Source organism: Eufriesea mexicana, unplaced genomic scaffold (assembly GCF_001483705.2).
Source record: "Eufriesea mexicana isolate 0111107269 unplaced genomic scaffold, ASM148370v2 scaffold752, whole genome shotgun sequence".
Taxonomy (NCBI): Eukaryota; Metazoa; Arthropoda; class Insecta; order Hymenoptera; family Apidae; genus Eufriesea; species Eufriesea mexicana.
Window position 1 is genome coordinate 299,478 of NW_016908891.1, and position 16,802 is coordinate 316,279.

General features: G+C 32.6%; 4 protein-coding genes across 8 annotated transcripts in view; 2 read left to right on the forward strand and 2 right to left on the reverse strand.

Annotated features, from left to right (window-relative positions):
* Positions 1-1,042: 1,042 nt before the first annotated feature.
* Positions 1,043-3,559, reverse strand: CCT6 (chaperonin containing TCP1 subunit 6). The gene is made up of 7 exons (XM_017898786.1): positions 3,339-3,559; positions 2,337-2,928; positions 1,905-2,240; positions 1,758-1,823; positions 1,463-1,685; positions 1,207-1,375; positions 1,043-1,115 (listed from the first exon to the last, which is right to left on the reverse strand). Exons 1-7 carry the CDS (start codon positions 3,473-3,475, stop codon positions 1,043-1,045), a joined length of 1,596 nt encoding a protein of 531 aa, XP_017754275.1. The 5' UTR covers positions 3,476-3,559.
* LOC108546587 (NAD-dependent protein deacylase Sirt4) lies at positions 3,503-5,352 on the forward strand. The gene is made up of 5 exons (XM_017898767.1): positions 3,503-3,622; positions 4,112-4,205; positions 4,317-4,593; positions 4,671-4,953; positions 5,032-5,352. Exons 1-5 carry the CDS (start codon positions 3,503-3,505, stop codon positions 5,350-5,352), a joined length of 1,095 nt encoding a protein of 364 aa, XP_017754256.1.
* A 389-nt stretch (positions 5,353-5,741) lies between these two features.
* Positions 5,742-8,443, forward strand: Bx42 (Puff-specific protein Bx42). The gene is made up of 8 exons (XM_017898789.1): positions 5,742-5,803; positions 6,092-6,245; positions 6,368-6,535; positions 6,611-6,918; positions 7,039-7,174; positions 7,249-7,504; positions 7,606-7,987; positions 8,105-8,443. The coding sequence occupies exons 1-8, from the start codon at positions 5,790-5,792 to the stop codon at positions 8,313-8,315; spliced, it is 1,629 nt and encodes a 542-aa protein (XP_017754278.1). The 5' UTR covers positions 5,742-5,789; the 3' UTR covers positions 8,316-8,443.
* A 3,688-nt stretch (positions 8,444-12,131) lies between these two features.
* siz (Brefeldin-resistant Arf-GEF family protein schizo) overlaps positions 12,132-16,802 on the reverse strand; it is a 125,190-nt gene continuing 120,519 nt past the window's right edge. For 2 of the 5 annotated variants that reach the window (XM_017898824.1, XM_017898822.1), the window contains 6 exons: positions 16,109-16,652; positions 15,373-15,732; positions 14,750-15,123; positions 13,175-13,830; positions 12,653-12,994; positions 12,257-12,528 (listed from right to left, as the gene is read on the reverse strand). In XM_017898824.1, coding sequence (XP_017754313.1) covers positions 12,257-12,528; positions 12,653-12,994; positions 13,175-13,830; positions 14,750-15,123; positions 15,373-15,732; positions 16,109-16,652 — 2,548 coding nt within the window. Of the gene's footprint in view, positions 12,529-12,652; positions 12,995-13,174; positions 13,831-14,749; positions 15,124-15,372; positions 15,733-16,108; positions 16,653-16,802 lie in introns of all 5 variants that reach the window. The other 3 variants (XM_017898823.1, XM_017898821.1, XM_017898825.1) reach the window with 3 other exon arrangements.

The following is a 16,802-nucleotide window of genomic DNA, read 5'->3' on the forward strand; positions in this document are numbered from 1 at the left end:
TATGAAATATTAATTAGGAAACCAAATTATACCATGCTATATGCTGGTAAAAAATTATTCTGAAAATCAAAATGCAGAAATGGTATAAAAATTGTAAATAAAAGTGTAGTGATATTCATCAATTAAGTAACATGAAAAGATGAATATTAAATTTATTTATTTTGGAATATGGAAACTCTCTTAGTGTAGCTATGTTCTTTTTTTTTTACAAATAATAACATATAATAATGTTACTTTTAAGTACTTACTCTTCATAATGGACAATTTTCAAGTTTCATTAATTTGAAACGTTTGTTGAATAATTTTCAAGATATACTACTTATATCAACTCAGGCGAAATTAAATATGTACTGTATCATGAGGGATTACAATTTTGTAAGAATGTGTGAAAAACATTGATTTAAATATCAACGCGTAAAGCTTAACGTTTATCGATGCTGAAAAGTAATTACCGATTATATAATAACAATAAAGTACTCATAAATTTATACGATAATCGTGTACATAAAATTCATATTTTATTGCATTGTTTCCAATCTTTGCTCGATATTTTTAAAATTAGTCTTTTAACATCGAACATAAGATGAAAAGACAAGACTGAGTGTCCTATAAGTAGTTTAGTTTACAAGAAAGATTGTAAGTATAGTGAGATTGTAAATATAAAATTTCACATAAATTTTTGATTTTTATAATAACAGTGGTCGTCATTTCTAGTGTACATTCTTCATAATATAATAATTACAAAATTTAATAATTTAAATTTTCATTGGGAGAAGAATATTTATACAAATGATAATTTTATTCTCTTTTATTCGAATCATTAATTGTACAAAGTTATAGACGAATCGAATATTTTTATCATTTTTAAATTTAAAATATAAAAGCAACACTTTATTTATTATGCTGCGCAATACTTTTTTTATTTGAAAGCATATAAAAACATAGGAATTATGCAAAAAATTGATTTAATACAGATAGTGCAAATGTAACATTTAAATTAAATGAAAGAATCCTTAAAAACGCAAAGTATTCGTTTTTCAGTTTAACCTTTTAGAGATGATAATCCTGCTCTCATAATTTCATCAACTAAAAGAAGATTACTAGCGATGATTGTGCTAAAAAGAAAAGATTAATACATATTTCAGAAAATATAGTATTGGAGAATTTCAACCTATGCAGAATATGCTTATATGCAAATATACTTACCATGAGTTAATAATTTGTTTTTTTACATTATAATTATCATAAATACCAGCATCTGTAGCTTTTAATGCTTCACCTGTAGAAATATCTAATCCTACTGCTTCACCTAATGCAGATCTTTCTTCTAATAATTTAACAATTGTATCTTGTGCATCGAATCCACTATTTACAGCTTGACGAATGAAAAGGTAAATATTAAAACATATGAATAGAAATAATTACAGAAATGTGCTTAACAGATTAAAATAACTTTATTTACCAAGAGTTTTTGGAATGACCAATAAGGCTTCTGCATATGCTTGTACGCCTAAGCGTTGCTTTCCCTTTACTGTTTCTTTATACTGATGAAGAGCTTGACTAGCAGCTACTTCAAATGTACCAGCACCAGGAATAATAGCACTATCATCAATAGCATTTTTAATAGCTCTTAGGCCATCCCTTACAGCATCTTTTAATTGCTCCAAAGTATATTTATTTGGTCCCTAAAAATTGATCACAGTAAAAATAAAAAAGAAATACATAAATTCAAAATTTACACTCATTTATAATTTTACCTTCAACAGAATTGTTACAGAATTGGGTTTCTTGCATTCTTCAATGAATGTATATTTTGTTTCACCCTATAAAAGATATATTATATATATTATATTTTTGTACAAAAAATAATTATAGATATTGCACTATTTACGAAAATTATTTACCAGTACATGTTCATATACAAGACCAGCCCATCCCAAGTGTTCTTCCTTTATATCATCAAAGGAATTCATGGGTATACCGCCACAGGCTAATGCCAAACGTTCCATATTTCTACGCTTCGCTCTGCGTAAAGCCAAAATGTTTTCTCGAGCAAGCATATCTAAAGATGGCGGATCAATGCCTTTTTGATTTATAACAACAAATGATTTATCGGTTCCATCACATAACTTTTTCTTTAATTCTATAATCTTCTTTACCCGATTATCAATAAATTCACGTTCTGCAGCTACCAATTTTTCACGTTCCTCAGCAGTTTTATAAAAGAATCCACTATTTACCTACATAATAATAATAATAATAATTTCATTACTCACATCGCACATTACTCATATTACATAAATAACTAATAGCTTTTCTAAATTCATCATATCTACCTCACTCTTTTCATATTCCAGACTAACATTGCAAGTCAATATATATGCATTCTCTACTCTTTTGGGCATATCTGGATGCCTTGACCCATGATCAGTTACAATGCCACGAATTAAAGTGGTATCTGCAGCAGTTCTATGTTGCATTTCCATTAATTCAACCATGTATAGATCAATCTCTTGATTTTCTTGCCTGATAGTTAAAACCGCATCTACACAAATTTCTGCCAGTTTATCAGCTACAGAATGATGTATCTTAGTTCTAAGTGATGTTCTAGCAACATTTATTAAGTTTTCTTTTGTAGGTTCAATTGGGATCTTTAAAGAATCTAATATTTCCAATGTTTTAACTCTGGCTAATTCAAAACCTTCTGTGACCATTCTAGGATGAAGACCCTCAGACACATAAATATCAGCTTGCTTGAGAAGTTCCCCAATGACTAATACAGTACTAGTTGTACCATCCCCAGTAATATCATCTTGAGCAGTAGATGCTCGAGCAATTAGAGATGCTGTTGGATGTTGAATTTGCATTTCGTACAATAATACATTTCCATCTTTTGTAATTTTAATGTCACCTGCTCCAGAAACAAGCCTTAACAAAATTAAATTATAAAATTATAGTTCAGTTAATTAATATTTGAATTAATTAAAAAATATATATTAATAATTGTAAAATTACAAAAATAAAGAGAACATATACAACAAAAATTGAGATTTTTTAGTTTTATTTCATAATCCATTACTAATAATTTATGGAAGTAATAATAATACCTAATAAGGATAATATACGAATACGATTTTTATATATTTTGTTTGTATAAATTTATTGTATAGTATGTAAAATATTATATACTTTCTCTTTTAATATTTTATTTTCTCTTTTCTCTTTCTACTTTTCATATTTTATTATTTTATCAAATTTTTTTCTTTTTTAATTTATTAAAAAAGAAATTACATGATTCAAACGGTTCATAATCTGCACGTGAGACTAAATATACATACATTTTCATGGTGCCTTTCGGTCCAAGATTCGTTTTCATCACATCCTGAATTCCTTTTGCAGCTGAAATATTTACAGCCAATGCTTGAGCAGCCCTAGCAAATTCAGCTTTCGGATTTAATAAACTAATTGCAGCCATTTCACAGGACAATAATCACAATTTACAATGTATCACAATACAGTCTCTCAACACGTAAGACTTCTATCAATGGCTTCAACTAATCCGAATATGGATTGTCAAGTAGATGATGTTCAGAATCAAAGACCTAGGGATTTTCATTTTACAGTATAATGTATAATTTATTATACAAAATTACAGATTTAAATTAATTAGTACATATTAATTATGATATTCATTAATTATAATATTAATTAAAAAAGAAATGTTTTAATAAATTATTAAATAAATGATTTATACTCAATAACTTTTTTAATCTAGATTTAATCTAGAACAATCTATGAATCTTCTTGAATCTTGAACAATCTTTGAATGATCTAGAATGACTAAGAAATTGACTTAAATTTATACATTTTTAGTTTTTTTAAAATTTTATTTTGTAATTAAAATAATTATTTTAAATAAATTTTTGCGTAGAAAAGATTTTCAAAAATACGATTTTGAGGATACGTTAGTAATATGTTACAAAATGTGTTGTTCTTGATAATTACTTTTATGTTAAAAGATTACATCACACATATGCTGTCGCCAGTTTAAGATAAGATGACGAATATAAAGTTAACCTTAAATAAAATTATACAATATCAATGTTTTTAGCATAATTGTTATAAGAAAATTATAAAAAATTTTAAAATGAATGTTATATACCTAAAGTTGTATAGAACTGTTAATAAATTTAGAACTTTATTGCGTGAGTGTCTGTTATTTTAGTATTAATATTCGATTTAATATTTCATACATTAATCTATATTATTAATATTTCTATTAATTCTGTTATTACTTATTGTTGTGGAAAGTATAGGTAGAACATATTCATCGGACTTTAGATTTGTTCCAAAATGTGAACCTGTGAAAGATTCAGATTTATTGGAGTTAAAGGACTTCATTAACAATCACAGTAACATATGCATATTAACAGGTGCAGGAATATCTACAGAAAGTGGTATTCCAGATTATAGATCTCAAGGTGTTGGTATTTATGCAAGAAGTAATCGTAAACCAGTTCTTTATAAAGACTTCTGTAATAAAGATGACATTAGAAAACGATACTGGGCTAGAAATTATGTAGGTTGGCCAAGGTTGTAATTTCTTTCTAGATAAATAATTGTAAAATCAGTCATGTAAGTTAAAATAATTTAGAAATATAATTTTATAGATTTTCTTCTATTAAACCAAACAATACACATGAAATAATAAAAAAATTAGAAGATGCAAATAAAGTTAGGTGTATTATCACACAAAATGTTGATAATTTGCACACAAAAGCAGGTAGCAAAAGAGTGATAGAATTACATGGGACTGCATTCAAAGTAATGTGTTTAAATTGTAATGAGAGAATATGTAGGTACTATTTACAAGAAATTTTGAATAAAAATAATCCAAATATTACAGCAACTAGTCAGATGATAAGGCCTGATGGAGATGTGGATTTATTAGAAGTATATAATGTTATAAAAGTATTTAGAAAGTTTAGAAGTTATTAAAAATTTTGATTTAAATGATGTATTTTAATTTAGGAGCAAATAGAAGGATTTAAAGTTCCATCATGTGAAAATTGTGGTGGTATTCTTAAACCAGATATTATTTTCTTTGGAGATAATGTTCCACGTCAAGTTGTAGAAAGTGTAAAATATAATGTTGAGTATTCAGATTCTTTACTAATTCTGGGTACTACATTATCTACATTTTCTGGCTATCGAATAGCGTTGCAAGCTAACAATATCAACATACCAATAGCCATATTGAACATAGGAAAAACTAGAGCAGATGATTTAGCAAATATTAAAGTGGAAGGTCAATGTGGCGATGTTCTCTCGAGAATTTATTCAATGATTTAGTAACGTCAGAAATGTATGTTATAAGAAAAAACAATTTAAATCATTTTATTTCATTAAACTTAATTAAATTAATTAATTAAATTTTTTATTTATTTAGTTATTTGAAATTAATTTATAATGTACAAATAAAAGTTTTATTTTCAGTGTAGTTTTTTTTTATAAAATTTCCCACTATATCACATTCTTTTAAAAAATTCAATTTTAGTTAAAAAATTAAAAAATTTCGAAAATTTCATCGAAAGAATATAATTATGAGAGATTGGTTGTATATTCCAGGGATTTCATTTGAATTTTCTAAAAATGTTATTGGATAAAAGTCTAGAGAATTTTTGTACAGTAGATGCACTATTTTACAATCTACGTCTACCTTCATTGTTATGGCAAGTGCATGAATATTTCCATAGTTGGTGGTATCACTGCGTTTCACAATTAATAAAATGTCGCTGACAAGGTTAGTCTTTGTGATAGCTACTTCGAATTTATTTTCTTTTAATTGTAAACTTGTATATTATGAAATTCTTACATTATATAATGCACTTTGTGAAATAATAAAATTTTACAAGCGATTTATTTTAGTGTATTGTATTAAACTCTGATTAGTGTACTTGTTAAACAAAACAAACCATGTAATTGCATTTCAGTAATTTTAATATGCATAGATATGTTTTTTATGTTTATAATTATATTTTTTATCATTTGCATCATTTATAACAGTATTTACCCAGTGTCTTTTTTACAGTTTATTACCTGCACCATCACAGGTGGTGTGGGATAGAGAAGATGAAGCTCGGGAACAAAAATTACGCCAAAGACCAGTATCTGCACTTGTTAAAGCTGTTGTTACTGCTCCACCATATGGTCAACGTAAAGGATGGGTACCAAGAAATCCAGAAGTAAGAGATTTTATAATCATCTATTTATAATGTATATAAACAAAAATTATTTTCAATTACTCTTATATATTTCATTCTGCATTATTTTTATAAGTTTTTATAGACTCATATAAACTGTGCAGGATTTTGGAGATGGTGGAGCATTTCCAGAAATCCATGTGGCCCAGTATCCTCTTGGGATGGGAATGAAGGGAAAAGAAACTACTAGTAATGCTTTAGCAGTTCAGCTTGATGCTCAAGGAAAAGTGAAATATGATGTTATTGCTAGACAAGGACACTCTAAAGATAAGGTAATTTAATGTACAATATTGTAATAATAGTAGTTAATTTGCCTTTTATTATTTTGTTTTTTTTTTTTTTTACAGATTGTTTATAGCAAACTCAGTGACTTGCTACCTTCAGAAATTACAAATGAGGAAGATCCTAGCCTTCAGCGTCCACCTTGTGAAGAAATTGATGAACTCACAGAAAAAACCAAAAAGGCTTTAGAAAAGATAACAAGATCAAAGATAGCTGCAGCAATGCCAGTGAGGTGTGCAGAAAAACAAGCACCAGCTCAGTATATTCGATATACACCTTCACAACAAGGACAGTCATTTAATTCTGGAGCAAAACAAAGGGTTATTAGAATGGTGGAGGCTCAGATAGATCCTTTAGAACCACCAAAATTCAAGTGAGTTTTATTTTAAGTAAAACATAAATTTATTTGGAACAGAACATTAAATGCTCTATTTATTTTAAATAAATATTATTCACTATGCGACGAATAATGTGCAGTATTCTTCAATTAAAGAATTAACAAGAAAATACCACGAGGTCCACCATCGCCTCCAGCACCAGTTATGCATTCGCCTACAAGGAAAGTAACAGTAAAAGAGCAAAAAGAATGGAAAATACCGCCTTGTATCAGTAACTGGAAGAACGCAAAAGTAAATTCTTTTATAAAGATAAAAGTTCTTTTATCCTTTCAATAGTTGAAATTTTACAAACATTTTGTTTTCAGGGCTACACAATTCCACTTGACAAACGTCTAGCTGCAGACGGTCGCGGATTACAGCAAGTTCATATAAATGAGAACTTCGCCAAATTGGCTGAGGCTCTTTATATTGCAGACAGAAAAGCTCGAGAGGCGGTAGAAATGCGAGCACAACTTGAAAAGAAACTGGCACAGAAAGAAAAAGAAAAGAAGGAAGACCATTTGAGACAACTGGCGCAAAAAGCTAGAGAAGAGCGTGCTGGTTTAAAGTCAGCTGCGATGGGTTTGTATACGTGTTTTGAATACTTCAATAATCTATGATTTTAAATAATTTAGAACATTTAGAAGAAGCTTATTATTAAATCTGTTTTTGATGTCGTATAGAAAAATCAGAAGAGTCACGTGAAAGAGATCAACTCAGACAAGAGCGACACAAAGATCGTGCTCGAGAACGCAATTTGGCACGTGCTGCACCAGATAAGCGTTCTAGATTGCAACGCGAACGAGAACGAGATATTAGTGAACAAATTGCACTTGGTTTACCAGCGAAAAGTATTCCCAATACTGGAGAAGCCCAATTCGATCAACGATTGTTTAATACTAGCAAAGGAATGGATAGTGGTTACGGACATGATGACGAATATAATGTATATGACAAGCCGTGGAAAGATTCAAACTCTATCGGTTCACATATATACCGCCCCAGTAAAAATATCGATAAAGACACTTACGGAGATGATTTAGAAAAACTCGTTAAGACGAATAGGTATCTGTATTTAATCAGTCGATTAATTTTACGAGTGTTTCCAAAGTATTTACATACAATGCTGTACAAAAAAGTATTTTTCTAGTTAAATGTCCTTAAAACCTTTTGTGATTTTAGATTTGTTCCGGATAAGGAATTTAGTGGAACTGATAGATCGACAACGCGCTCAGGGCCTGTACAATTTGAAAAAGATGAGGAGGATCCTTTCGGTTTAGATCAGTTTTTGAAACAAGCTAAACGTGCAAGCAGTTCTACTACTGCAACTACAAAACGTAAAGATGAGCGAGAACAACGAAGAGATGATCGTGACAAGCGAAGGAAACATTAACTTTCCTTGTTTAATTGTTCTTATTATTCTAGAATAAATTCTGAATATTGTTTTTTTATTTAAGTTAGTTTTAGAATCAAGTAATTGAACCTTCAAGTTAGTCATTTCTGTCAGTTTCATAATCTAATGAGTGGGGTTTTGTAAACATAACACAAATATTTAACAGAGGTAAATGCCTTAGAATTTTTAAAGATCGTATTTTTTTTTTTTACTTATCCACATCATGTTACGACAGAAATACAACTTTATAAGAAAATGATGGATGAATATAAAATTATAAAAATTACTATACATACTAATTATTTAGTAAAACAAATAATACAAATCGCTTTTTTCTATCTTGTTTACGTTAAATCTTCGTCCTATGGTTGTCTGTACTATATTTTATTGTACTAAAACAAGAATAGGTAGATCTACGTTTCAGACTCATAGTTCTTTATTAACACAATGTGCATACAGCGTTCGTTAGATTAACAAAGGAGGCGATACTTTCGTACGGGGAGCAATTGTTATTTCTTAGTTAATAACGTAGTTATTTACTTTCTCATCAATTTTTTTTTTTTTTTTTTTCATTAAATGCGCTGGTTTATCGACATTGTTTCTGCGTGTCGCAATTTTTCGAAGATCGCGTCAAATTGAAACGAATTTAGTCACCGTAGATTCGCGAATAATTCGTGTTAGCTATGTTTTCCAACGTTGTATTGCTTCGATGTATGATCATTTTCACTATGTTTCTTGTTTTCGTGATTCCCGAACTGTCCATTCTTTTTCTTTAAAGGAAGTCATTCTACTGAAACTTATATCTCTACTTTGGTAACCACTAATTTTATTAATGTCAAATTGAAATTTATATTTTTTACTTCCACACATCCAATCACTTACGCACGTACACGTACATGCGCACGCATCGCACGCGCGTGCGTATGCATATAAGCTCGTGCAAAACTTTCATACAACTTACTTGACTGTATTTAACTGTTGTAAGATATAGGATAACTATACATGTAAAAAAGAGTTTGGAAAACACCGAAGTGTAACTATAAACGATTGAAAAACTTCGCATTCTCATCGTTCCCGTCCAAGAAGTAGAAGTTGATGGATATCTTCATCGTTCCTAAATAAATATGGCAACGCATGATTTATAGGAATCATCAAGCAATGGACGAGTTCGTGAGAGCGTTTACGATGTTTTTTTTTTTTTCACTTTCTCATGAATTTTTCTCTAAATACGGCGACATAGAAGATGGTTTTCCTAATCAGTCTTTTCTTATCTTTTCATTTGTAAGAAGATTATCACAGAAGAATTTCCGTCTGTTAATTTCTTGTTCCGGGAATTCAAACGAACAATTTATTTTATCCTTTGCGCAAATTGACGCGATCCTTAGGTTATATTAGACTGATCTTACACTCTTTATTGTAAACCACACCCTTAAGAACTACATCAAGATTTTCCTGACAAAGTTTTATGGAATTACTATTTTCTTTTGCGAACGTTACAGCGTAATCGGAGAACTCTCCTGATGAGAAAGACTAGAATTAATAACGCTGAAGACTACGGACTTATTACGGATCCATGGGAGTCTATATACAGTTAGGATGAACACTTTATCAACCAGCTGTGTTCGAGTTCTCCTCGGTTTTGTGTCCTTCAGCTGTAAAGGCTATAGATAATTTTCGTAAGGCATACTCTCGCTTTAACAACGCGAATAGCTAACTTGAATTATACTATTAGTTAGAACCTATATGATCATTACAGCCTTTTTCTCTGTTTACTTAGAGAGTAATAGGCATTTAGATTGAGAAACGTGATAGCAGCCAGAATCTATATAGACGATAAAATGTAGAAAATCTTAACTGCTCTAGTAAATCTATTATTTTACTTCGAAAATACGAGTAAGTACCTTCTGTTAAGATTCCTTACTCAGAAAAAAAATAAGCTATTGTTCTAAAAGGTATTTCTGTAACAGCTGAAGGATTCAAATTACGTGGATAAGGAAATTTAATTTGGAAACAGATGTTTATCAATACAAGTGCAAAAAGGTAGAGTCATTTTAATTTCAAGATCATTATCAAAGGACTACGAAAATAAATTTAGAAGTTTGTACAAAAATTACGAATGCTTTTGACGATATTAATTATAAAGAAACTCCCAAAGTCCGAAATGAATTATAATAATGTACAGTGTATCAAATTTCACTGATTAGTCACTTTGAAACAAAATTAACAGATATCTCTTTTAATTACTATTACTTGGTATTGCGATCGCTGGTTATATATATATGTACAAACTATTCATTTTTCTGAATGTAATTCTGTAGCCTTTCAAAAGTTTTCTATCACCTAATTTTTAGAATCATTAATTAGTTTCTCATCTCTTGATGATAAGTTGTGGCAGTATATAAGGCATACAAGTTGTCCTTTCCTTTCATAAGCATTCTTAAGAATCATGTTTGATCCTTACAATATTGTTTAAAATGATGCTGAAAATTATTTATGTGCTATGAGATGAGAAACTAACTAATTGGTTAATTGAAATTTCTCGTTAGTACGCAGCTTTGGAAAAAAAGGACTGCTCAATTTGAATACATAAGCAGAACTACGACTTGCAGAGGATTATGAATGTACCGCAACAACGAAAAATGCCTCCCTTATTTTTTTCCTTTTCTCCCTGCTTTTAAATGTTAATTCTTACAAAGACTGTTATGTTCAAATGTTCTTTTTTTCATTGTTGTGATTTTAAAAATTTGTTAGACATCAACATGCACCTAACATTGAGAGTGGGATTGCTTATCGGTTTCCTTAGGCTATGATTTCTTTTTGTTACAGAATCAATCATTATCATCATTGTAATTATACAATTACCATTATATATCTATTATATATCTATTATGTACAATTGTTCAAGTATAACTACGTCGATACTTGCAAAAAACACGATATTACACTAGAGCCACTTTATTTCCATAAACCGTTCTTTTTTTATCTTTTTATTTTTTATATTTAATGGTGTTAAGATTTTTTTTGTCGAGTCACTTGACTCCTCGTTAGAAAATCGGTTTATGGGATTTAAGCGACCAATGGAACGATTATCTACATACGTAGAGGGGATCTCACGAGCTTCATTGGAAATTATTATAAATATCATAAGAAAAAATGAACCGATTCGACATTTTTTTTTTGTCTTTTTTCTTTTTTTTTTCATTTGAATAAATACTATACACGTGTCTCCACGAAGGCTACTTCACCCTGTCATCTTACCAAATCTGTTTTTTTGTCTTGGGTGTAAACGTGATTGGATCCTGCCCAATCCAATTAATTTATACTGTCTATTAAATTGCCTTCGCTCTTTCATTATTCTATTCTTATTCTTCTTCCTTGTCTTTCTTTTTCTTTTGTCTTCTGTATTGCGTTGCTTCCCGAAGCACGCTTCTGGACTTCAAATGTACGTAGAATAACTTGTTTTCTCTTCTTTATTTGTTGTTGTTCTTCTTATTATTCTTTTCTTTACTTGTATCAGTCTCTTTAATCACGTATAAAGTCAACGTTCATTCGCTTCCATAAAAGTCGAAAGGGTTCACATGTTCCATGATTGTACGACACATAAATCATCCATTTGATTCACGTATGGTTTAGTAGCATCAAATATTTAGAATATACTGTTTAAATTTTCATGAAAAAGTAATATTCAAAGTTTTATGTCTTCCTCTTTCTCTGTATATCATATATATAATATTACAGCCATAATGATGATACAATTGAAGCTATGATATTACATACAAGTTCATATTTTGTATGTGGAAAATACATAAATGTGAAACTCATTTTCTCATGAAACTTCGTGTAGTATATTTTATGCCTTTGATATACTACTATGTAAGATGTGTCCCCTTGTGGGAGTTCCATTTGGCCTGTTATTTCTTAGGTAGCACTGAAAGGGAATATTACACTTCCGTGGTGCGACTATACGGGCCAGATTCCTCCGATTGTGAGAGCTTTCGTTCCCGTTTGGCGAATAGACCTCCCAAAAAAGACGGCTGCTGAGCCAGTCCCTTAGCACCACCAGGGATTGTAGCCCCTGTATGCATAGGATGAACTTGTCCAGGATGTTTAATGCCTTGGCTCATTGAGCTGGCAGATGTAGATTGAAAAGAAATCGACATACCACTATCAAGTGAGCCCACGCTTCCACGTCGCTGCGGTTTTTCACCAGCAACTGTAAAAAAGGATAAAAAAGAAAATTTAAACCACAAATTTATTTATCAATACGAATTACATTTTCTACAGTCGGTAATGAATTTTTGAAATTAATTACATAGATATTGAAAAATTTTATTTACATTGTTCGTGTATGTCCAAAAGAGAATTACTAAGTGCAGAGCGTTTCAATTGGGTGTCCATGTCGGTAGTTTCCGATCTTTCAGAGCAGGGCCCCGGGCAAGGACATATCTCGACGTCTGCCACTCCAGAGTCTCTATTTTCAGCTGCACCTCTGGCACTTCTGCTGCTTTTCTGTCGTTCCAGTTCCGTCTCAATCCGTAAGGTTTCCATCTCGTCCATTTCGCTGATGGATTCTCTGAGATCTTCCACAAACTTGCACCTATCATGCGCATTTCTCGCATTGAATGTAACCAAAACTTTTCCATCCATGCGTTGGGAGAGCCTAATTCCATACGGATAATCTGCAAAATAATTTAATAATTACATAAAATGCATCAATTGTTAATATTGGAGAATATCAAGCTTTTCATCATAGATATCAGTAAAGTTATAGTATAATATTTCAATCGAGAAAAGAATTAGAATTTTGGCGAACAGATGGCCAACGAAATGTGTAAACCAATTTTAAAGTTATAACTCACGAGGAACTTCAAACAGCGTGACTACCATTCCGCACAACGGGAAACTCTGTCTAAACGTATAGGTGACGCTATTTTTCTTCTTGCTCAAGATCTTCGTGACAACGAGGAGATCATTGAAGAGGAATACTTCCCGTTGATGCACACCCGGTCTCTCCTTCTTGTGGATATCTGGAATCTCATACAGTCTGCAGTAGCAAACTAATCTTCTATGTGGTAACGCCATGTTGGGCTTTTTACCAACTATCGTGGCTTGAACCTTCATTACTTGAGAAACGTGGTCTGAGCCAGGTTTAAATTCATTTTCCTTTACTCTTTCATATATTCCAACCAATATGTCTCTGTCAATGTCTCCACAGTCGTCTATGCCTCTGAGATTCTTGACAAAATCATCCAGCCTCATTCTGCGCTCTGGTTTTAGATTTGGCGTGTGTAAATCGGTGTTCAACATGATTATTGCAAAGGCCAGTACAAATACAGTATCTGCTGAGCGTAGCCTGGACACTACATCGGGATTGCATTGGCAATAACGCTGGCTGAACACCTCCATTAGTCGCTCTATTTTCTGAGCTTCGCCTGGCATCCGGAAGTATGCCTGGAACTTCCTCAAGGCGACATCTACTTGCATTCCTGATAGATCAAGCTCATGAGAGAAGCATCTGAAAGATGTAAAAATGTTACAAACGTGTTTTACTTTATCAATTCATATTATATAATTAATAGAGAAATAAATATTGGTTACAAATATTTGTAAAATGTAACCAAAAAACATTTTAAACTGGATTCAAAAAGTTAAACCACGGATTAATGACTTAAAAGCTATTTCTGACACCATTTTCACTCTCAAATTCTCCATTCACCTAACATATGTTCTTTTTCTGCCTACTGTGTGGTCCAATTGCAGTGACTTATATTACACGTTCGTCACACCATTTATAGGTCTGAAAAGGGATCCCTGAGGTTTTTAGAGTTCAAATTCAGATTTTTTTTATGGCAGATATACCACTACACTTTGCACTATTTAAAATACGAATGTCACGAAGTTAAGGATGCAGAACTTTCAGGATGATGTTGTATCATTTTTCTATAACACGTTAATTTTTTAATTTACATTGCGATAACAGAAAGATTTCTCGTATTTTTTTATAGTATTATTTCAGTATCTCGAATGTTAATAGACGTACGTCAATCGCGAGTAATGTTATCTACTACTAATCCTCCTTGACCTAAATTTTTTTCCGAAGTTGCAAAACTACCGGTTGCAAATAGATCAACGCCATTTCTAGTATTTATTTCATAGCAGTTCCACAGAATTACTCTTTATACCACTGTCGAAGAATCAAATGGAACTACTGAAACGAAACAATTGCGTTTTTAAAAAGATAGAGCGTCGAGAGAAACCGACTTTCTATAATAACGAGCAACGAACCTAAATTGCGTGTTTCCGCTACGTCGATCACCGATCACCGTGATAAACAAATAGATTAACTTTCTCTGAATGCGCCATTACATCTTTTAGCTTCACTTTTTCCCCGTGCAAGAAAATAAAAGAGCATAAAAGGACAACGCGATATTTACTCAAGCACAGCCATGTTGAAGGGGTTTTGAAGGTTTCCAAGGTATTCTCCTATCATTTGCTTGGACAATCCTTTTCTGCTGATCAAAAATCTCGCCACACCCTGTGGGCTGTTTTCCAAGAATCCTCTTCTGATCAAGTAGCTGATTCCTCGTTCTGGTTTCTTGTTGAACAAATTCAGGCCTACTCGGTATTGACGTTTCCTCACTGTTTCTGATACTTTGTAGCTCGTTTGTGGTATACTTTCCGGATGATCCATGAGCGGAAGCTGATAACCAGAACTGGCGTGAGAGTGACCGAGATCCTTCACGCTGTTCATCATGGTGGTGGAGTCTGTGGTGTGGTTGGCGCATTCTTGGTGTTCAGGTGAACTTGACTAGATATTAAAATATACAAATTATGTTATATATAAAAGAAAGAAGATAATATTCTATGTAACTTTCATCAAGAATCATCTTTTTTAAAATAGGGGGACAGTACTAAGTATAAGTCAGACTCTTTTTTGAATATCGTTTAAACCAAAATATTTAGAGCCTCAAAGGAAGAAAAGGAAGTGACGAAACAAAGGTAAAAACGCATACACTCATACACAAATACAGATAGAGCCAATACAGAAGGAACTCACGATTCCTTTATGCTTCCAAACAGGTGACCCTCTTTGAGCATCACCCTCGGAGCTCTCACAATTAGTGGAATCGCTGCCAGAACTTTGCACGGAGCTTAGGCTACCGTTCTCGACGCTTTTACTAAGACCATTATGACGTGGCTCCATAGATCTGGATGTAATGGAAGACGTTCTTTTTGGCACTTCCGGCGGCACCTTCTTCGCGGATCCTCTCGTTCTACCGGCAGAACCAAGATGCCCGGCGTTACTCCAGTTCTGAACCACCTGTGTCTGAAGATTGTGAGGCGTTGATGGCGAAGTACAAGGCGTCCGAAGCAGATCCCGCGGTGGTGTCTCCTGTCTGATATTGCAAAGCGTCTCCTAAAATCAGGCCAAGCATTTTATTTATCGTTACTTGCCTAAGTACTTTGCAATAGACTATTCCTACATAATACTATGAAATAAGTGAAAATTTTTACTTCACAACATAGAAGATAAATCCACTTTTGTTCAAAAATTTTAAATGCTAATTACAGGGACCAGACTATTATCTTTATAAAAGCAGTTCCTTCTGTTTATTTACGCTAATCTACAATACAATATCATCGTCTTCCTATAACACAAAGGTAAAACTCAACTATCAAATTTTACTTTAATTTGCTCTGTTTCTTCGACGCAATTACAGACATGTCTTCTCAAATTCAAGGTTCTAGACCAAAGGGATACTGGCAGCTACAGGATAAGAAGCCTAAGTCACCTGTGGATTGTAATAATGCATGCTAGATCCGCTTTCCTGAGAGCTGGACTCCCAGCATGGACTCGGGGGTAGCTGTTGATGTCTGTTGCAAGGACTGGGCGCCAAAGAGGGCGTGTGTCTGCCGCTTTGATGTATGTTATGGTTCGCGTGTTGGTGTCCAGCGACCTGGACCTCGCACCTGCCGCTCTGGCTTCTCGGTATCGGCGACTGGGAGTTCTCTACGTGTCTCCTCTCCCTCAGGGACATACTTCTGATGGGCATTGGTCTGTTTGCCGTCTGCGGTTGTTGTATGTAAATTTGACTGTGGTAGACCATCCTCTCATGCTCGTTCACACTTGCTGCCCTCTCTGTCGTTTCCTGCAGCTTCCTGCTCAGACGTTTCTCCGCCTTGGCCATGGCAGTGATGGCTGCGAATTTTTTCAGCAGAGTGTATCTTCTGAAAGCCCGTTGAATGGTCAACGCGGCGTTTCTCGCCTTCACGCCGCCATATTTCCTTTCTAGCATCTCGATCTGCTTATCCAACAGGTCTTGGGATAACTCGTACCTGCTCCAGAGAAAAAATATTGGTCAGCATCACGGTGAATTTCAACAAGTCGATGAGATAAATAAAGAAAAATGTCGGACACGAAAAATTTGCTTATTTCGACGAAAACTAAAGGCCTTTGCACACGAAGACCTTTGTCCCCATAGACAA

Excerpts from the sequence above, each read along its gene's own strand:
- CCT6 (XM_017898786.1), bottom strand. The coding sequence starts at position 3,475 with ATGGCTGCAATTAGTTTATTAAATCCGAAAGCTGAATTTGCTAGGGCT. Across the intron at positions 2,241-2,336 it reads TGGAATATGAAAAGAGTGAG|GTAAATAGTGGATTCTTTTA; the intron begins GTAGATATGATG and ends ATTATTATGTAG. Across the intron at positions 1,824-1,904 it reads TTGTATATGAACATGTACTG|GGTGAAACAAAATATACATT; the intron begins GTAAATAATTTT and ends TATCTTTTATAG.
- LOC108546587 (XM_017898767.1), top strand. The coding sequence starts at position 3,503 with ATGTATCACAATACAGTCTCTCAACACGTAAGACTTCTATCAATGGCT. Across the intron at positions 4,206-4,316 it reads TAAATTTAGAACTTTATTGC|GTAGAACATATTCATCGGAC; the intron begins GTGAGTGTCTGT and ends TGGAAAGTATAG. Across the intron at positions 4,594-4,670 it reads AATTATGTAGGTTGGCCAAG|ATTTTCTTCTATTAAACCAA; the intron begins GTTGTAATTTCT and ends ATAATTTTATAG.
- Bx42 (XM_017898789.1), top strand. Across the intron at positions 6,246-6,367 it reads GGGTACCAAGAAATCCAGAA|GATTTTGGAGATGGTGGAGC; the intron begins GTAAGAGATTTT and ends TAAACTGTGCAG. Across the intron at positions 6,919-7,038 it reads TTAGAACCACCAAAATTCAA|AATTAACAAGAAAATACCAC; the intron begins GTGAGTTTTATT and ends CTTCAATTAAAG.